We start from the raw sequence: 21,440 nt of genomic DNA on the forward strand, positions 1-21,440 counted from the left end.
TTCAATTTATATAGCGCCAAATCACAACAAACTGTCGCCTCAAGGCGCTTTGTATTGTGGGTAAAGACCCTACAATAATACAGAGAAAACCCAACAGTCAAAACGACCCCCTATGAGCAGCACTTGGCGACAGTGGAAAGGAAAAACTCCCTTTTAACAGGAAGAAACCTCCAGCAGAACCAGGCTCAGGGAGGGGCAGTCATCTGCTGTGACCGGTTGGGCTGAGGGGAGAGAAAGACATGCTGTGGAAGAGAGCCAGAGATTAATATCAATTAATGATTAAATGCAGAGTGGAGTATAAACAAAGTAAATAAGGTGAATGAGAAACAGTGCATTATGGGAACCCCCCAGCAGACTAGGCCTATAGCAGCATAACTAAGGGATGGTTCAGGGTCACCTGATCCAGCCCTAACTATAAGCTTTATCATAAAGGAAAGTTTTAAGCCTAATCTTAACAATAGAGAGGGTGTCTGTCTCCCGAATCCAAGCTGGAAGCTGGTTCCACAGAAGAGGCGCCTGAAAGCTGAAGGCTCTGCCTCCCATTCTACTCTTAAGTATCCGAGGAACCACAAGTAAGCCAGCAGTCTGAGAGCGAAGTGCTCTGTTGGGGTGATATGGTACTATGAGGTCTTTGAGATAAGATGGTGCCTGATTATTCAAGACCTTGTATGTGAGGAGAAGGATTTTAAATTCTATTCTAGATTTAACAGGGAGCCAATGAAGAGAAGCCAATATGGGAGAAATCTGCTCTCTCTTTCTAGTCCCTGTCAGTACTCTAGCTGCAGCATTTTGGATCAGCTGAAGGCTTTTCAGGAAGCTTTTAGGACAGCCTGATAATAATGAATTACAATAATCCAGCCTAGAAGTAATAAATGCATGAATGAGCTTTTCAGCATCACTCTGAGAAAGGATGTTTCTAATTTTAGAAATATTGCGCAAATGCAAAAAAGCGGTCCTACATATTTGTTTAATATGTGCATTGAAGGACATATCCTGGTCAAAAATGACTCCAAGATTTTTCACAGTGTTACTGGAGGCCAAAGTAATGCCATCCAGAGTAAGTATCTGGTTAGACACCATGTTTCTAAGATTTGTGGGGCAGAGAACAAGAATTTCAGTTTTATCTGAATTTAGAAGCAGGAAATTAGAGGTCATCCAGGCCTAAATATCTTTAAGACATTCCTGCAGTTTAACTAATTGATGTGTGTCATCTGGCTTCATTGATAGGTAAAGCTGAGTATCATCTGCATAACAATGAAAATTGATGCAGTGCTTTCTAATAATACTGCCTAAGGGAAGCATGTATAATGTAAATAAAATTGGTCCTAGCACAGAACCCTGTGGAACTCCATAATTAACCTTAGTGTGTGAAGAAGACTCCCCATTTACATGAACAAATTGGAGTCTATGAGATAAATATGATTCAAACCACTGCAGTGCAGTACCTTTAATACCTATAGCAAGCTCTAATCTCTGTAATAAAATGTTATGGTCAACAGTATCAAAAGCTGCACTGAGGTCCAACAGGACAAGAACAGAGATGAGTCCACTGTCAGAGGCTGTAAGAAGATCATTTGTAACCTTCACTAATGCTGTTTCTGTACTGTGATGAATTCTGAAACCTGACTGAAACTCTTCAAATAAACCGTTCCTCTGCAGATGATCAGTTAGCTGTTTTACAACTACTCTTTCAAGAATCTTTGAGAGAAAAGGAAGGTTGGAGATTGGCCTATAATTTGCTAAGACAGCTGGGTCAAGTGATGGCTTTTTAAGCAGAGGTTTAATTACAGCCACCTTGAAGGTCTGTGGTACATAGCCAACTAATAAAGACTGATTGATCATTTTTAAGATTGAAGCATCAATAATTGGAAAGACTTCTTTGAACAGTCTAGTAGGAATGGGATCTAACAAACATGTTGCTGGTTTGGAGGAAGTAACTATTGAAGTTAACTCTGAAAGATCAACTGGAGCAAAAGAGTCTAAACAAATACCAGCAGTGCTGAAAGCAGCCGAACATGAAGAATAATCTTTGAGATGGTTATGAATAATTTTTTCTCTAATGTCTAAAATTTTATTTGTAAAGAAATCCATGAAGTCACTACTAGTTAACGTGAAAGGAATACTCGGCTCTACAGAGCTCTGACTCTTTGTCAGCCTGGCTACAGTGCTGAAAAGAAACCTGGGGTTGTTCTTATTTTCTTCAATTAATGATGAATAGTAAGATGTCCTAGCTTTACGGAGGGCTTTTTTATAGAGCAACAAACTCTTTTTCCAGGCTAAATGAGCATCTTCTAATTTAGTGAGACGCCATTCCCTCTCCAGCTTTCGGGTTATCTGCTTTAAGCTGTGCGTTTGTGAATTATACCACGGAGTCAGGCACTTCTGATTTGAAGCTTTCCTTTTCAGAGGAGCCACAGTATCCAAAGTTATACGCAGTGAGGATGTATTACCCATTCTTTTATAAATGTTTGTAGAAACAGTCTGCATGCCTAGGTGTTTCTTTGATTGTCTGTACTTAACAAGTCCCTCTGCTTCTTAACTGACCAGATCAATATCCTAGAAATTTAATTGACTTGATTTTATACTCTGATAAAAAAGTGTTCCTTCATTTTTGTAAGTAGTGTATAAACATATAGAGAACCTACCTTTGCCATTTTCAGCAGTGTTCCTTTGTCTTATGTAGAAAAGCAGAAAAAAGGCAATAACAGCAACACAGCAGGCCAGCAGTACTCCAAGAACAAGAACAACAGGTTCCATTTCAGATCCTGAATTATGAAAACATCCCAAAGGACAGTAAGGATATATTTTAATATAGACTTTATATGATTGGTTGTTAGAAATGTTTATTTAACAAGATCCCATTTTTGGGTAACACTTTATTTGAAGGGGTGTACATAAGACTAACATGACACTGTCATAAACATTACACAATACCTGTCACGAACAGGAAGGAGTCTCCATGAGTGTTTATGACTGTTGTCATTAAGTGTCATTTGGTAAATTATGACACTTTTGACACTTTTAATGCAAATTTGACATTGTTTAAAAGTCAACTTTGCATTAAAAGTGTCATAATTTACCAAATGACACTTAATGACAACAGTCATAAACACTCATGGACACTCCTTCCTGTTCGTGACAGGTATTGTGTCATGTTTATAACAGTGTTATGTCAGTCTTATGTACACCCCTTCAAATAAAGTGTTACCCATTTTTGTTAATCTGTGTATTACAGATTATTGCCTATAACAAACACTAATTTATCAATTAAAGGATTTGCATACAGTTCTAAAAACACTAGTATTCATGTTAAATGGGCCCTTTATTTTATCATATTTCTAATATCTCTAAGATCAGGCTGTGGACAGCCTACTATAAAGACATATAAAAAGAAAAACCCTGTAAGTCACCTTGTGTGTTATCACTGCTCATTTTTTGCTTTTGAGGTGTCATTTCATAGGACATATTGCTAAATATGTTACAAATGGTGTGCTATTCATATGCAATTCCATGATATTATAAATATGTATCAAATTTATTGAGTTGATTTTTTTGTCAACTTTAACAAAAGGTCAAAGTTGATAATCAAATAAGCCAGTGTATAATATATATATTAAGAATGCTTTAATGTGAGATTATTTATGATTTAAATACAAACATTAAATTCATACTTGTCTCCACTTGTGTTCCTTCACCAAACAGGATCTCTCCACATGTGACCACAGCGCAGTAGTAAATCCCAGCATCAGTGGAGTTTTGTATAGTTTTGGACAGACTGTAGACACAACTTCTCTTCGCATCTTTGTTTCTGCTGTTCCTGTGAGCGTAAATGATGTTTGGATCAAATCTTTCCGCTCCAGCTCTGAACCAGTACACTCTGTGTTCATCTGGACACAGGACTCCGGTTTCTTCATTCTTAAAAAGAAGTGAACAGTTGAATGTCACTGAGTCTCCCAGAGGAACCGATGTCTTCTGTGGACTTTGTTTCACATAAACAGGTTTCTGGTGATTGTGACCTGTGAATTAAGACAAATTTATAACATAAATCATTGGTAATTAATTAAATTTTGAAAGTGTTCAGTAAGACTTGCAGAGAAAATAAAATAATTTTACCATTCACAAACAAGAATTTACCACTGCTGAACTTTGGAGTATACTCTGTTCCAGTGTGACAGAAATATGTTGCTTCATCCTCTTTACTGACATTTCTGATAGTAAAATAATACTGAGACGCCCCTTTTATCACTGAGAAACGTGAATCTTTAAATTCATTAGAAATAGTCATTTGGTTATAAATTACACTGGCAACAGTTTGGACCAAATGTCCAAGAGACTGTTTATACCAGTAAAGGAATTTAAAATTCGAGTTAGAGACATTACAAACAAAAGTAACATTGCCACCAAGTTCAACAGAAGTCCAAGAAATCGGCTGAGGAACATCTGCAGTCTGAATCAGGGCTGCAAAATAAAGAATAATAACAGTTTCAACACAGTATGACAATATCAATGTAAATACTTGTAGAAAGATTCATGGCTAAGATGGATTATTGTGATTTCACACAGAGCCCAGTACAGATGTTTTCCATCATATTATTTATCACTAAAAAGAATTGCACTTACCTGGTGCACAAAGAAGAATGAGAACCGTCAGTTTTATCATCATTGTGGCGCAGCCCTCTTCTCTCACACTACTGAGATGGAACATTCAGTCACTAGGTGATGAATGTTTCCAAAGCAGAAATAGGTCGTTGGTGGAAATGTGACAAATTACCCTCTACCTATTTAGCAAACATGCTGTATTATTTTCAGTTGATGAAAATATGTATCAGTTAGTAATTTTTGGTAGCAGTGTGTTATAAGTTATCACTGTTTTTAATCTGACTACATAAAGGATGACTGAAGTTACTTTCTATAACAGTTTCCCCCACTGACAAATGTAGGAGTTGACTCCTCCTCATCAGTCAAAAGAATGCCGGTTTAGGGCGTTTCTGCTTTGGATCTATTTTTCATACATGGAACTACATCATCTCAACTGCGAGCAAGAAATGAGGACTTCACAACCAAACTGAGTTACACTGTATGAGTTCACTTGTGAATATGAAGAAAAGATACAGGTGACGATGAGAAGAAACGTGTCCTAAACCACTCATAAACTCAAGAGGTGTGGAGACCGCACAAACAAGTCTATCTGAGACAGAGACAAAGAGAAAGATTACAACAATTTATCAATATGACAGAACTTTTTTTTTTTGCACATTTTAGAATAAAACAACACATCAAAATGTGAACTGTGTGAGTTTTCTTTACTGTTTGTCATTATTTTCTGACAAATACAACAAACTCTTACATTGTAAAGAAACAAGGACTCCACCAAAGCATAATAGAGTTCTCATCTTTATAACTATTAATACAATATTAATATTTTTAAAGACTGAAACTGTGTTACAGGATTCTGAATTTTCAGCTGCAGCTTCAGGCAGTGATCGGCCATTTTGCCACCATTTGACAAACCACTGTTTTCTCAGTACAGACCTCACTCTGAGATCTCACCATGATTTGAAAGCATACCTGTGATATGCTTCAGCTGGCTGACAGCAGATGAACAAATTGACCTGACTGTTATACTTGTTTATTAATGTCTTTATTCAAAGGCCAAATGTATGCATCTTTCTTGTGTTTAAAAATGTAAGGAGCATTTTTAACTGTTTGCATCTTATTCAATATAAATCTAATGATTCATTCAACATAATTTTGGCAAAACATCTTAAATCATGTTTTTACTAAAATCACCAGTGGTGGTGCTGGTGGTGGTGGGGTAGTTACTGATTTGCACTCATTTGTGTCTCTATAACTGCCAATGAAAACACCACATGATAGTGTGATTGAAATGCTTAGAGCATAATGGAGGGAAAAGTCTGATCATGTGTCTGACCCTTTTGTACCATTTAACTGCACTCAGAATAGAATAGAATAGAATAGAATACATTTATCGTCATTATACAGGCCTTACAATGAGACTGGAGGGCCACTCCTGTTCAGTCCCATGCAATAGAAAGTCAAACTTTCTAAAATAAAAATATAATAATGTAACAGCAACAATATTGTGCTGTTCCATTTAACCTTTTAAATAAAACAGTGTATAAGAGGTAGCAGCTAGCTGAAGAGTGCAAAAGACAGTGGGAGGAAGAAAAGCCCCTTTTTATTCACACCCTGGGTTGAAAGTCTGACCACAACAACGCTCAAGTTTACATGAATTGCAGCTGTGTTTTTCATTCGCTGAGTAAATTAGCAAAAAACACAATAATAAACACTGATCAAGCATAACATTATGGACACTGAATGGTGAAGTGGATAATACTGATTATCTCTTCATAAGGGCACCTGTTAGTGGGTGAGATGTTATCAGGGAGCAAGTGAACATTTTGTCCTCAAAGTTGAGGTGTTAGAAGAAGGAAAAAGAGGAAGTCTAAGGATTTTATGAGTTTTAGGGCCTAATTGTGATGGCTAGACAACTCAATCAGAACATCTATAAAACTGCAGCTCGTGTTGGATGTTCACGATGTGCAGAGCTCAGTATTTATCGAATGTGCTCCAAGCAATGAACAGTGAGGAACCAGTGATGGGTCATGGGCAGACAAGGCTCATTGATGCACTTGGGGAGAAAAGGCTGGTCTGTGTGGTCTGATAGATGAAATACCGTAGCTCAAATTGCCGAAAAAGATCATGCTGGCAATAAACAGTTTATTGCCATTTATATTGCCACTCACTGTAAATATTGCATCATACTACCTCTGCTTACTGTAAATACCAGATCTTTATTTATTTTACTCATATTTCTTATCTTGTAGTTATTATTTTGGCACCTGGAGGATAGCTACAACAAAATTTAATTGCATTGTGCAGTGACAATAAAGATATCGGTAGCACTTTCTATTACAGCTCGGTAATAATGTGGTAATAAGGGGGTAATAATGGGGTAACAAGCTGGAAACAAAAGGTAATAATGGGGTAATATACAGGACATTATCATCCAATTACCAAGGTAATTACCAGCTAATATCCAAGTAATACCACTAGTAACAACAGCGAAAAAGCTGGAAACAGAAGGTAATAATGAGGAAATTTAACGGTTATTGCCATCCAATTATCAAGGTAATTACCAGCTAATATCAAGTAATACTGCTGGTAACAACAGCGGTTACAATTGAGTAATATTCCACTGAAATTTATGTAAATGGATCGTAAGGCCCCCAAAACTGATGGTAATGCTGTGGAAACAGAGATATGCCCATGAGGCTAAACCCTTTAGTAATAGTAGCTTAAAAATGTGGTAAAAATATTGTATGGAGATAGCAATAAGGAAGTAATGTTTATGCATTTAACTTTTCATAATTTTTAATAAATTGTAATAAACGCAAAATTATGAAGTAATATTGGCTAATGTTTTAACATAATAGGATGGTATTACCATGTTATAAGGCTTGAATTAATTATACCTTAGGTTCTCAGCATTCTGCTTTGCTTAATAGCCTAAATATTATGCTTAATGCTTTGGCTTATTAAATGGAAATATTTATGGTAATTTCTTTGTAATAAGCAGGAATCAGGGCTGCAAAATGCAAAACCGACTGTTTCTATGCAATAACCTATTTAAGTAAACTGCAACAAGTGTGAGCATTATCTGGAAATGCTCATGGTAGTTTCTGTGTAATAAGCAGGAATCAGGGCTGCAAAATGCAAAACCGACTGTTTCTATGCAATAACCTATTTAAGTAAACTACAACAAGTGTGAGCATTATCTGGAAATAATGGTGGTAGTTTCTGTGTAATAAGCAGGAATCAGGGCTGCAAAATGCAAAACCGACTGTTTCTATGTAATAACCTATTAAAGCAAACTACAAGAAGTGTGAGCATGATCTGGAAATAATGGTGGTAGGTTCTATAGCAATAACTGCAAAAACCATCAGATTACAAGAAGAAATTTCTGCTTGTTTACATATACTAAACTAAAAATGCTGACCAAATTCCTTCATGAACTTGCAGTTTTATTGTCATTTTCCTTAAAGAACAAAGCAATGTCTGTATAACACAACATGGATAAACTTGAAGCAACCTTATAAAAATGATAACTTGATCAATGCCTGAACATAAGTAAATAAAGAAATATTCTATTCTAAGATATGAGATCAGGATTTACAAAATGAAAATACAAACAAACAACCAACATCAACAACACAAAGACATGCGAAAAAATAAAACAAAGTAAATCAATAAAACAACCCTATGGTTTCACTTCTTATGGGTAATATTCAAAGAAAAACTTATCACACATGAATAGTTATCACAAAGAAATTAATAAAACATCATCCAATCCTGGAAATAGCTGGAAAAAACAGACTTCTCATTAACTAAACTATTCATGTTAAAACTGCAAACATTTTCTCAAAAGGTTGTGACAAAAAAATAGAAAAAATCAAGAAGAACTTCCTAATTCCCTTTGATTTTGTAAGAGATGGGCAACAACTCTCTCTTTTTTCTTTTTGTCTATTCTTGCTCTTAACTCTGGCTCATCATCAAGGAAAACCTTCACCTCTTTTGCATACTTAAGGAGTGAGCCGCCAGTAAAGGGTGGAACCCTACATTTCTCCTTGCTGTCCGCTACCAAAAGGACTTCAGCAATGACGGCTGTGTAGGCAATAGTGTTTCGATCCACGTTGAGTTTTTCACAACTTCGGTTCAGGCTGTGTGTTTTCTTGAATGTTTTAAGAACAAACATATACCTGTGTTTGACATCTTCTGGGTGTTTCACTGTAAAAGCCAAGAACAAAACAATCACAACACATCCAGAGGCATGAACAAGTAAGTATATATGTGTTGAATTGTTTCCAATATTTACACTCTTAATACCTAAAATGTTAAATCACACAACTGAGCAGTCATACAAGACAGAACTCACTGTGACACATAGCTATATGACTGTGTCAGCAAATCTGACATTTTCTAAAAAAAAATGTAAAAAAAGAATGTTAACTGCTACATAACATACTTCTTTTGCCAAACTGTGACACTTTCTTCTTCTTCTTCTTCTTGGCCTTCTTGCTCTTTTTCCCGTCACTCGGTGAAGAAGACGACTCAGAGTCTGAGGCTGATGAATCTGAGGAACTGGAACTTGAGGGGAAATGATGTCGTTTTGCTGAGAATTGTAAAAAAAAAAATAAATAAAAAAATAAAATAAAGTGTACTGTGAAAAAGAGACAAGTGGAGTATACAGTTGTGATCAAAAGTTGTGACAATGGCACAAAGTTTTGTATCCATCTACTTTTACATGTTTATATTAAATTATTTATAAATGTGTCTATGACACAGTGAAAATCTATCACAAACAATTCGTCCGTCCATCCATCCATCCATTCTCTTCCGCTTATCCTTTTCAGGGTCACGGGGGGGCTGGAGCCTCTCCCAGCTGACATAGGGCAAGAGGCAGGGTACACCCTGTACAGGTCGCTAGCCTGTCGCAGGGTCAACACAGAGTGCTAACTCGCAAGCAATTCATATTTTTCAAAAACTGTTACTGGCAAATAAATTTTGCTTTCTTAGTGTTGCAACTGCTGAAGCCTTTGGCCACGACTCTAAAAACAAACCATTTTTTTCATTGACCGGACTGATGGAAGATGACTGACAGTTGAAGTTCTTCAACAGGTTAGATTATAAACTCTAAAAAAATGGATGAGGTTATAGATTGTAGGTGTCCTCTGTTTTTATATATATATATATATATATATATATATATATATATATATATATATATAAGCCATATTGCATTTTTAAATTATCAATCAATCAAAGCAGATCACAATTTCTGTGTTTCACCTGAAGTAGTAGGGATGTTATCCAGTGCTTTTTTCAGCTGTTCTCTGAGGAAATTTCTTTCATCTTCAAGGACAGTAATTTTGTCTCTTAGCTGCTGAATTATTGCTGTAGCAGTTGGAGCCAACGTAGATGGAGTTCCTGGCGCTATAATGGTAAAAAAAATATATATCATCACAAAACAAAAGAAAAAGGACATGTTTAGATACAATGAAAACCAAGGAATCAATTTTGATGTTTTAATTGTATTATACAATGTATGGCAACATTGTTGGGTTTTTTATTTGAGTTTCTCTTTTCCATAATGTTCTTCTTCTACAACAATTAAATTATTTCGGTGTCTTCACTGTTGTGTTATTAGCAGATTCTAAAATATATGTTACGTTTCAGTCTATGGCTGCCAATAAATACTAACTTTTGCTTCAAACTTTACTTGTGAATACAGTCAAATTCTACAACAGAATGCTTTTTAACATATATAACAGTTTGCGCTTACAAAAATGAGTAATGATAGGTATTTTCCCCCTGTATTTTTGAAGACTTAATAGTGAACTGTAGGAAGTTTGAGAGGAGTATAGAATTAGGGGGTAGTGATTTATAAATACTGGTGCATTAAAGGTGTCATACTGAAAAAGCCTACATGAGTGTAGTCAATTAATGCTTGTGGATAAGATTGTATACTTACTTTCTCCTTTACCCTCTACATTGTCAAGTTGTTCCACCTGTGCAGATCCAGCACTGCCATCAGCACTCACAGATGGATGTACCTGGTTGGCTGTGTTGTACCTTCTTCTTAAAGGCATAGCTCTGAAATGTTAGAATATTGTATTGGAAACATTCAATGGTTTACTGGTAACTTTGGAATATTTAATGGCTATCGTTAATAATGAGCCAGTAATATAGTTAAGCAAATACAAAGTGCAGAATTTAACTTTTTTTTTTTTTTTTTAAATAAGGATACAGGAAATACACCTGACTATAAACCAATAACCCTCTGGGTCTACACATATACACAATGGTCCAATATCAAGTATTTTTTGACAAACCTCAAAACATCAAATATCAGGATCAAAATAAACCACACAGTGATTCAGACTGACACAAACTAGTTCCTTTGTTGTATGTATATATATATATATATATATATATATATATATAATAAAAATGTGCCAACCCTGAAACATCACAGCATGTTATCAAAAAAAGACAAAAATGTGCATAATTTTCTGTAATATTAAGAATTCATGTTCTTACCTTGCAACCTTACAACAGTAGAAAGTATGGCGATTTTATTCCAAAGACACTCTTGTAATCCAGTGGTTTTTGCCAGCTTGGAACTGTGAGGTACGCCAAAAAAGGAGGCAAAGTGTGGCTGTTGGCGCCAACTTCTTCTTTCTCTCTCCTCCAGAGATAAAAGAAAATGTGCATATTCCCACCAGACCGCAGTCTGCCACCTACTGGCAGCCGGTTCTTTCCAGCAGAGCTTAGTTTGGAGGGGGAAGATTTAAAGTGATGCACAGGCACTCCTACGGCTGTAACGAAAACGGGGTACATTGTCCCACTTAACTGAATCTAAATTGACAATAAATCCAAATAAATTTGCTTTTTGCACTTAAAGAATGAAGTTATTTATTATTTTTTATTTACTTTTCTTACTGCCGTGGAAGCAGAGTGAATGGGGGACCATTAACTGACGGACCAGACAGCTGCTTTACTATCTGGCGCCAGTATGTGATTCATACTCGACTTGCAGTCTATTCAACATGAACACCGCTGAAAAATTATTAAACATAACACAAAGGGGAAATAAGAAGAAGCTTGTACTTATAAAATGGCTTCAAAAACTGAAATTACTCTCAAAAAAGAAGAGATGCTCTCTGTGTGAAAGAAAAATGAAAATGAGAAAAGGTGGCAACACAAGAGATGGATATCGCTGGTAAGTTCTTGATTTCCTATAAATTTCTTAAATTTGACCTATGTCTTCCATATGCCTGAATTACACATTTCTAGGTTAGTTATTTGCATTTGGAGAGTACTTTGAAAGTACTTTAGTAAGACATTTTGTAAAATACCATCAGCTAATCAGCACAGTCACAAAAATTTAAAATATTATTATTGTTGTTTATTGATATTTAATGTATTAATTCATGTATTCATTATGTTTTACCAAATGGCATATTTTGTTCAAAGGGTGTGTCGAAGACATAATAGATTCATGTCCAAATCCATAAGAGATGGGTCTATTTTCTCAGGCTCTCGCTCCTCCTTGACTTCTTGGATGATGTTCATGCATAGGTTTGTTACACAGACATACATATAGTCATGATAAACAGTAAGTACATATGTACTGCATGTAGTAAACTATTTTGACTCATAGCATAATATTAAACACAAACTGTTGTAAAATTAGGTAAATGCAACCTTGAATGAGCAGCAACAACATTTCATTATTTATTTAATAAAAGCTACGCAAAAATGAAGAAGCAGTATATGAAAATTAAGTACTAACTAAGTACACCCCATGATTAAGTAGTGTGTAGAACCACCTTTAGTAATATCCCTTCTATTCTACCACATTATTATTTTATAATAATTTCATACATGTGACATAACAGTAACACCTTTTACATGATTAAGAAGTCAGTAATAAACTGTGTTAATATCACATTAACATTATTCATATAGGTTTACTACATTGCTGCAGGTTTGCACAAGGGCTAAGACTGAGGCAAGTGGACTTAATTGAAGAGGGAGTCTGTGGAAGCAGCCGCACTTTGTCCAAGATGTCCAAGACACTAAGGAGGGTGTGTGTGCAAGCAGTTAAGCACCTGAAGAGGAGGGGGAAAATGAGAATAGGTGGAAGACATGGTTTTGTTGTCATTGATGAGAGCAAGTTTTGTCACAAGAGAAAGGTAAAGATATGAATTTATTTAAGATATTAATTGGTGAATAATGGTGATAGGTACATCTGTATCTATGAAATTGTTGTTCAGACAACTGCAAATAAATCATGCCTTAACACTGTCCTCTTTCCAAAAACTTCTAATTTTTCAGTATGCACGCGGGCGATTTGGTGCTACTTGGCGCAGGAGAGGCTGGGTTTTTGGATTGTTGGAAGTCAATCAACGGAGAAGGAGGCCTGTGTTGAAATTTGTTCGCAGACGAAATTCTGAAAGACTACTTCCTATTATACAGCGATATGTTAGACCTGCAAGTACAATTTTGAGTGACTCTTGGCGTTCCTACTGCAGACTGAGGCAACATGGGTATATACACTACCAAGTCAATCACCAGAGGTTTTTTGTTCACCCTGCTACAGGAGCACATACCCAGCATATAGAAAGGTCCTGGAGAACCTTTAAGCAAGAGGTGTACCGTTTCAGAGGCAACATGACTGAGAAGTCACTGAGAGAGATCCTACATTTTATTGAGTGGAACTACTGGCTGGGTAGACAACACAGAAATGGACCCCTTGGTCGCCTTTTCAAGGATATAAGAGCCATACATCCAGTACAATAACATCACCCCTGTGGCTGGAGCCTTTTTGCATGGAGTTTGTATGTTATCTCCAGATCTGTGTGGGCTCTCTCTGGCTACTCTGGCTTCCTCCCACAGTCATGCATGGGGTTAGATAAATTGGTGATTCTAAATTAGCTCTAGGTCTGACTGTGTAAATTGACCCTAGTTGTAAATGTGAATAGTTCGTCTCGGCATTAGCCCGATGACAGACTGGTGACCTGTCCAATGTGTAGCCCATCTCCCGCAAATGACAGCTGAGACAGGGTCCAGCTCCCCTGGAAAAAATGCATAGATGGATGGCATTTTGTTTTTGTGTATTGGACATTTAAAATATGTATTCCATTGTCATCCAGATATAAAATGTGCTGTGACAGAGGATCTTCTACACTCCTATGCAATTTCAAAAACTATTTTAAATAGACCTCTTAGCTATGCTTAATATTGTGATCCTCAAACAAATACAATGCAGTTATTTTCCAGCGAGCTTTTAATGAGTGTTTTATGCATGTTTATTTTTTTAAATCTAATACTTAATGTTTTTCAAACAGGTAGTTTAGCATTTTCCATGTGTTTCCAGTTCATCATCAGAACTCTTGACTTTTGTTTTATTCAGTGATTAACTTGGCAATAAATACAGTCAGTTTACAAGCCTGATTCTTGCTTATTACACAGAACCTACCACCATTATTTCCAGATAATGCTCACACTTCTTGTAGTTTGCTTTAATAGGTTATTGCATAGAAACAGTCGGTTTTGCATTTTGCAGCCCTGATTCCTGCTTATTACACAGAAACTACCATGAGCATTTCCAGATAATGCTCACACTTGTTGTAGTTTACTTAAATAGGTTATTGCATAGAAACAGTCGGTTTTGCATTTTGCAGCCCTGATTCCTGCTTAATACACAGAAACTACCATGAGCATTTCCAGATAATGCTCACACTTGTTGCAGTTTACTTAAATAGGTTATTGCATAGAAACAGTCGGTTTTGCATTTTGCAGCCCTGATTCCTGCTTATTACAAAGAAATTACCATAAATATTTCCATTTAATAAGCCAAAGCATTAAGCATAATATTTAGGCTATTAAGCAAAGCAGAATGCTGAGAACCTAAGGTATAATTAATTCAAGCCTTATAACATGGTAATACCATCCTATTATGTTAAAACATTAGCCAATATTACTTCATAATTTTGCGTTTATTACAATTTATTAAAAATTATGAAAAGTTAAATGCATAAACATTACTTCCTTATTGCTATCTCCATACAATATTTTTACCACATTTTTAAGCTACTATTACTAAAGGGTTTAGCCTCATGGGCATATCTCTGTTTCCACAGCATTACCATCAGTTTTGGGGGCCTTACGATCCATTTACATAAATTTCAGTGGAATATTACTCAATTGTAACCGCTGTTGTTACCAGCAGTATTACTTGATATTAGCTGGTAATTACCTTGATAATTGGATGGCAATAACCGTTAAATTTCCTCATTATTACCTTCTGTTTCCAGCTTTTTCGCTGTTGTTACTAGTGGTATTACTTGGATATTAGCTGGTAATTACCTTGGTAATTGGATGATAATGTCCTGTATATTACCCCATTATTACATTTTGTTTCCAGCTTGTTACCCCATTATTACCCCCTTATTACCACATTATTACCGAGCTGTAATAGAAAGTGCTACCAAGATATCTTATCTTGGATCTGATAGAAAGGTGTCAGCTGGTGTCAAAGGTGTCAGAGTACTCAGTGCAGTTTGTGTAGTGCTCCATAACCAGTCAGGGTGACCATGCTGACCCCTGTCCATTGCCAAAAGTGCCAACGATGAGCATGTGAACATCAGAATCACATTTTCTTTTACATCACGTGGATGGCCGGGTGCTTGTGTGTCACTTACCTGGGGAACATCCAGTACCAGGATGCACTTTGGGAAGAAGGTAAGCCGACAGAGGCAGTGTGATGCTTTGAGCAGTGTTATGCTGGGAATCCTTTGTCCCTGCCATCCATGTGGCTTTTATTTTGACAGGTACCACCTACCTAAGCACTGTTGCAGACCACATACACCCTTTTATGGAAACAGTATTCCCTGATGGCTGTGGCCTCGCTCAGCAGGATAATGCACGCTGCCTCAAAACAAAGTGGTTCATGAATGGTTTGAGGAGCACAACAGTGAGTTTGAGGTGTTGACTTGGCCTTCAGATCCCCAGATCTCAAACCAGAAGAGCAGCACGCCTTCAAGGCTCTAGTGGAGTCCATCCCTCAATGACTCAGTTTGGCATGTTTTGGCAGCAAAATAGTGACACAATATTAGGCAGGCGGTCATAATATCATGCTTGATCGGTGTATGTAGCACTTATCTGTTTCCACATAAGTATCATGTTTGATATGGATACATCATATATTAGCATTTTATGTCTCAAAACTCCAGCTGTAGATTTAGCTGACTATGAGTTTTTCTTTATCCTTTAATTATTAATTCCTCATTCCTTGCTGGGAATGAGGAATTAATTCCTGGGCCACATCCTGCGAAGGACCCAGCCCACGTAAACTATGTCCTTCGCAGCCCACGAAGACCGCAAAGACCGGAAGTGAGCGGCTGTGAAATTGGACGGTCTAGCCTTCATATCAGCGTCACCTGCCCTCACATCTGCGTAGCTCATGTCGCCTAGCAACCGTGACAGTGCAAAGCACAGCTGTGTAAAAGCAGCTGGTTAAACGGAGAACGAACTTTTGCTCCTTTTTGTGTTTTAATTTTAAGTCTATATACAGCTTCTAGAGTCTAGGCCATCTGTCTGACAGCCTAAACGCTCCTAGAACATGACAGTTATCACCAGCACACCAGCAAATTTAAAACAGAATGGCTCAAAAAGAAAATAACTGACATGTTTCAATGTCCCAAAGTGCTGTGGTGGGACCTTAAGACAACTGTGCAAAAACAAATGCCTGCAAATGTCAATGAACAGAAGCACTGGGCCAAAAATGTTTCTACAATGATGCGGGAGGCTAATAAAGTCATACAGAAAATGATTACTTCACAATATTGATGCTATAGATGGTTCTGCAAGGTACTGATTCATGGGATGTACTTAGTTTGAAAAAACAAGTTGGTTTAATTTTTGCTACATAGATGATAAAATTGTATTAAATGTTATCTCCAAATCAACGCCAGCAAGACGAAGGAGATGATCATAGACTTCAGGAGGAAGCCACCCCCTACAGCACTGGTGAACATCCAGGGAAAGGACATTGAGACAGTGGTCTCCTACAAGTACCTGGGTGTTCATCTCAATAACAAGCTGGACTGGAGTACAAACACAGACGTCCTGTATAAGAAGGGCCAGAGTCGACTCCACCTGCTGAGGAGACTGAGGTCCTTTGGTGTCTGCAGGACTCTGTTAAAGACTTTTTATGACTCAGTGGTAGCATCTGCCCTTTTCTACGCAGTGGCCTGCTGGGGGGGTGGATGCACCGAAAGGGACAGGAGCAGGATCGACAAACTGGTGCGGAGGTCTAGCTCTGTGTTGGGATGTCCTCTGGAGTCTGTGATGGTGGTGGGTGAGAGGAGGATGTTAGCAAAGCTGACATCCATCATGAACAACCCCCATCACCCTCTTCATGAGACCGTGGGTGAGCTGAGCAGCTCCTTCAGTCAGAGACTGAAACATCCTCGCTGCAGGAAGGAGCGCTTTCGCAGGTCATTCATCCCAACAGTAGTTAGACTGTATAACACATCATAATGTCTTGAGTCACTTGGACACTTTACCTACACTGCCATCACTTTATCCATACAGTCAGATACATTTTATTTATTACACTCACCCATATAATGCATACCGTGTATGCTGTGTACCTTACCGGCTACAAATGTATATAATATTTTGATATCTGTATATAGTGTTTGACGTGTGTGTATATGTGTGTATATGTAAATATATATATATATATATATATATATATATTTATGTATATAGTGCTTATGTATATGTGTATAGTTTTTTGCTATTTTATTTTATTCTATTGAATTTTAGTTTTAGTTTTTTAGTTTAGTTATTTGTTCTTACTCATCCTTTTCATTTTTTTTTTCTCTGTATTGAGCTGCTGTAATGCACAAATTTCCCCGTCGTGGGATCATTAAAGTTTTATCTTATCTTATCTTATCTGTTCTTGTTCATCTGGGATGGTGTTTAAATAATTTTAGAGCCTGGTGAAGACTAGATTAAAAATGTATTATTGTGTAAAACCTTACAATTAAAGAGGGCATACTTTTTCACATCGTTGTAGATTTGACTTCACCCCAGTGCGACTACCTTTTTAGTATCAGCTGAAAACTTCAGACCTTCTGAAAATATAATTGAAAGAGTGTTTTGTGTTTAATGTGTGTGAATTACACAATACTAAAAGAACAACTTCACGCTAAGCATGACTGTTGTTCTTTCATGTGTTTATGTAGGAAAGATAGTAGATATTTCCGCTGTGGTAGGACAGTGAAATGAGAACGCAAAGGCCAATCAGATTGACTGAAATTGTTCCCTCCCACTTTGCAGGGCTACATTAAAGTTGGGCATGTCATGATGAGCTCTAATGTTAATGTGGATTAATAAGAAAATGATGATCAGATTTTATTTACTGCTTATAGTCAGAATGGGGAGTAAGTATATGTAGAAAGGATTCACTGCAGCCGTATTTAAAGTATTATAAGTATTTTCATGTTCTTACAGTAATTTAGCACATATATTTTTTCGCTCTTGTCCATAATACTGTTTGTTAATGAATATTATAAGTGGATTTTTTGTTTGTTTTTTCAGGTTGCACAAATGATCACAATTTTGTGACAAAAACTGCTGATGTTGGAAACAATGTGACTTTTTCGTGCGTTCGCCAACAATCACCTTTGCACAAGGAAACATTATATTGGATCAGACTTGTTTCTGGAAGCTGGCTTGAATTCTTGGGAGGAACATTCACCTTTGATTATACGGGTGTTAACAATACTTCTCATATTACAGCAAAACAAGTACCTGGAAACTTTGTTCTGCATATCAATAAAACTAAGCTCAGTGATTCTGGTTTTTACTACTGTATCAAAGTCAGACAGCTTCATATGATGTTATTGGAGGGAATATTTCTGAGAATCGAAGGTAAATCAAAGTTTTTACTTTATGCAGGTAATTTAATATTTTCAACTAAATTGTTTCTCAATAACATAAAACATTTTTGATGATGATGATTATTTTTTTTCTCAAAGGGACAGAACCAGATATCACTGAGATCATACAAATACCTCCATCTGATCCCATCCATCCAGGAGACCCAGTGACTCTGCAGTGTTCAGTCCTCTCTAACTCTGAGAAGAAAACTTGTCCTGGAGATCACGGTGTGTACTGGTTCAGAGCCAAATCAGATAAATCTCCTCTGAGTTTAATGTATGCTCATGGAAACAGTGGGGAGGAATGTGAGACGAGTCCTGAGTCTCCTTCCCAACGTAAGTGTGTCTACAGCTTCTCTAAGAACATCAGCTCCTCTGATGTTGGGTCTTACTACTGTGCTGTGGCCACATGTGGACAGATCATTTTTGGAAATGGAACAAAACTGGACATTAAAGGTATAATTATATTTATTATTTTTAATAACTTAATATCAGTGAATTATCTTAATAGATGTTACCAAAATAATCATAATTATTGGGTGCTCATATTCTTTCAGCACCCAACACATGGGATTTGCAGAAGGCCAATACAGCTCTCTTTCTGTTGTGTGCTGCTTTGGTTACAAGTCTGGTGGTTATAGCCTCCCTCATCTACACCATCAAGAAGAAAACTTGTAATTGTTGCAATGGTAATAATGATACTTTCTTTACATCACTCTATCATAATTGTTTTACTTTCCCAGGCTTACAGTATAGTCTTGTTTAAATCAGCCTACTGTATGATCATCTCTCTCTATTTGACAAACAGATGCTGGAAGAGTTGGAGGTGATCAACAGGTAACTCAGCAGGTAAAGTGTGTATCAGGAAAAAAACTGGAAAAGTTCTTGTACTTTTCTCATGACATTTGTAATTAACATCTAGAATCTGATAAATTTCTTTGATATTGTTTTTTATATTTTTCCACAGGGTGTTCAGCACTCACTAGTTTATTCTGTAGCAACCTTCACCATATGGAAAGCTGGCAAAGTCGAGCGAAGGCACACCAAAAAGGCAGTGGACTGACTAATGTCGGGACTTTTAGAGATATTTGACATAAACTGTGGGAAAGGTAGCACTGCAGAATCACTGGTGCTTCTATTTCACTTCTGAAACTGGTAATGTAATATTTTATGTCATATTTTAAAGCTACTATTGTGCCATAGTCTGTGTTATTTTTATTTTATCGGTTAATTCATTCTTGCACTGTTTTTGAAGTTCTTGCTTTCTGTTTTGAGATGCTTTTTCAAAGAGTAACATGTTTAAGCCTGATTTCCTTTTGTCTTATATGCATGTTTAATGGTGTCAAAGGATAATGTAATCAGATAGAATGCCTTGATTGTCATTATACAGAATGTACAATGAGTATGATCCATTTTCAGAGGAAACCAGGGGGTTTGTGTAGTTAATTTTCATGTGCAACATTCTTCATTTCTTTGACTCCATATTTGTTTTTTCTTTGTTTCATGTTTAGACTAACTGAATATTTTTAATGTTTGTTAAAAACAATACATTTGGGAGGCTCAAAGTCTGTTACAAAAACAGTTGTGCTATAAATAAAATTAACTTAAAAATGACTTCACGTGTTATATCTATCAAGGCTTGTTAGGGATGATGCACTACAGTGGAATATTACTCAATTGTAATCACTGTTGCTACTATGGTATTACTTGGATACTAGCTGGTTATTACTTTGGTAATTGGATGGTAAAAACTTGTAAATTTCCACAAATGTAATTTTGTAAATTTTTATTACTTTTGTTTTCAGCTTATCACATTATTACTAAGCTGTAATAGAATGTGCTACCCAAATATGCTGTAGGCACAGTGGGTTAAAAGTGACATGTCTGATTTCAGACATTTCACCAAGCAAAGACATTCTTGTTGCAGACTTGATAAGTTTATGTTATAATTTGTGGTTAATTTTATAAAAGGGTTTATTGAAGTAAAACCAAATCATCATCTTTTCCAGAGGTTAAACAAACTGATCAGTTTCCTGGGTGAAACTATGTGATCACTTACCTGCTCAGGCAGACTTATCTTAGTTCTTATACATTATCTGGCAAAATGGCCTTCTGGAGCTATAACCACGATACTGGAAAATTACACAAAAATCATACATGGTGATTTCAAATAGTGTGACAAGGACAAAGTGTTAGTATGTTACCAGCTGGGAGTGAGACTGTGTGGTGTGAGTCTCTCTGTGTCATGGGAGAATGCGGTCCTAGACACACCTATTGTGGCATGACCAACCACAAAGGTGGTTTGAGACTTTGGCAGGTGTTGATAAGTGTTTCTGAGAGAGTTCGTCAAAGATAGTCATGAAACTTGTCAGGTATATTGTTGAGATCAAAACAAGTGGAAAGTTTAAAGATGGTGTTTTAATTCTGTTTAATTAATTTTTTTAAGTGCCAATTCTCAACAATAGTAGCCTCAAGGTGTTTTACATACTAAGTTAAAGGTCCTACAAAATTACAAGAAAACCCCAACAATCAACATTAAAAGAACCCCCCCGACAATCACATTCCCCTATAAGCAAGCGGCAGGAAGAAACCTGTGCCAGAACCAATCAAAGGGTGAGGAAATTATCTGCTGTAATTGGCTGCAGGGCTGAGGAGGAAGAAAAGAGAAAAAAAAAAAGGAGAAAACTCAAAATAGGAGCAGGGAGGACCAAATTTAATGATATGCAGTACTGGCATCTAAATACATCAGGACGTTTTCAGTACACCATTGGAAGGCCCCCAGCACCCTGGAGGACAGTGTTGTCGAGCTGGCATCAGTGGCTAGCTAACACAGATTGCTCATCCAAACAATTGCCACCATCTTTTGGGAACTTTGGGTGGACTGAATTTTGAGCTGCTAAA

At 36.7% G+C, this 21,440-nt stretch overlaps 2 protein-coding genes, 1 long non-coding RNA gene and 1 pseudogene across 3 annotated transcripts; 2 read left to right on the forward strand and 2 right to left on the reverse strand.

The window, feature by feature from the left end:
* Positions 1 to 8,247: 8,247 nt before the first annotated feature.
* LOC115787118 (protein FAM133-like) lies at positions 8,248 to 9,411 on the reverse strand. Its single transcript, XM_030739693.1, has 3 exons — positions 9,381 to 9,411; positions 9,047 to 9,193; positions 8,248 to 8,808 (listed from the first exon to the last, which is right to left on the reverse strand). Exons 1-3 carry the CDS (start codon positions 9,409 to 9,411, stop codon positions 8,474 to 8,476), a joined length of 513 nt encoding a protein of 170 aa, XP_030595553.1. The 3' UTR covers positions 8,248 to 8,473.
* A 464-nt stretch (positions 9,412 to 9,875) lies between these two features.
* LOC115786505 (uncharacterized) lies at positions 9,876 to 11,281 on the reverse strand. The gene is made up of 3 exons (XR_004020437.1): positions 11,122 to 11,281; positions 10,553 to 10,674; positions 9,876 to 10,014 (listed from the first exon to the last, which is right to left on the reverse strand). It is a non-coding gene; the product is annotated as an uncharacterized LOC115786505 (long non-coding RNA).
* A 325-nt stretch (positions 11,282 to 11,606) lies between these two features.
* LOC115786503 (uncharacterized) lies at positions 11,607 to 14,016 on the forward strand. Its single transcript, XM_030738672.1, has 4 exons — positions 11,607 to 11,803; positions 12,058 to 12,162; positions 12,572 to 12,779; positions 12,922 to 14,016. Exons 1-4 carry the CDS (start codon positions 11,631 to 11,633, stop codon positions 13,384 to 13,386), a joined length of 951 nt encoding a protein of 316 aa, XP_030594532.1. The 5' UTR covers positions 11,607 to 11,630; the 3' UTR covers positions 13,387 to 14,016.
* Positions 14,017 to 18,034: 4,018 nt separating this feature from the next.
* On the forward strand, positions 18,035 to 19,602 carry LOC115787120 (signal-regulatory protein beta-2-like; annotated as a pseudogene).
* Positions 19,603 to 21,440: the final 1,838 nt, after the last annotated feature.

Source organism: Archocentrus centrarchus, chromosome 10 (genome assembly GCF_007364275.1).
Source record: "Archocentrus centrarchus isolate MPI-CPG fArcCen1 chromosome 10, fArcCen1, whole genome shotgun sequence".
NCBI classification, from domain to species: domain Eukaryota; kingdom Metazoa; phylum Chordata; class Actinopteri; order Cichliformes; family Cichlidae; genus Archocentrus; species Archocentrus centrarchus.

Coding starts and splice junctions, on each gene's coding strand:
- LOC115787118 (XM_030739693.1), bottom strand. CDS start 9,411: ATGGATGGATGGATGGACGGACGAATTGTTT. Junction 9,194..9,380: donor GATGGACGGACGAATTGTTT/GTGATAGATTTT, acceptor TACAATTCTCAG/CAAAACGACATCATTTCCCC. Junction 8,809..9,046: donor GTCACAGTTTGGCAAAAGAA/GTATGTTATGTA, acceptor TGGCTTTTACAG/TGAAACACCCAGAAGATGTC.
- LOC115786503 (XM_030738672.1), top strand. CDS start 11,631: ATGAACACCGCTGAAAAATTATTAAACATAACACAAAGGGGAAATAAG. Junction 11,804..12,057: donor ACAAGAGATGGATATCGCTG/GTAAGTTCTTGA, acceptor TTTTGTTCAAAG/GGTGTGTCGAAGACATAATA. Junction 12,780..12,921: donor AGTTTTGTCACAAGAGAAAG/GTAAAGATATGA, acceptor CTAATTTTTCAG/TATGCACGCGGGCGATTTGG.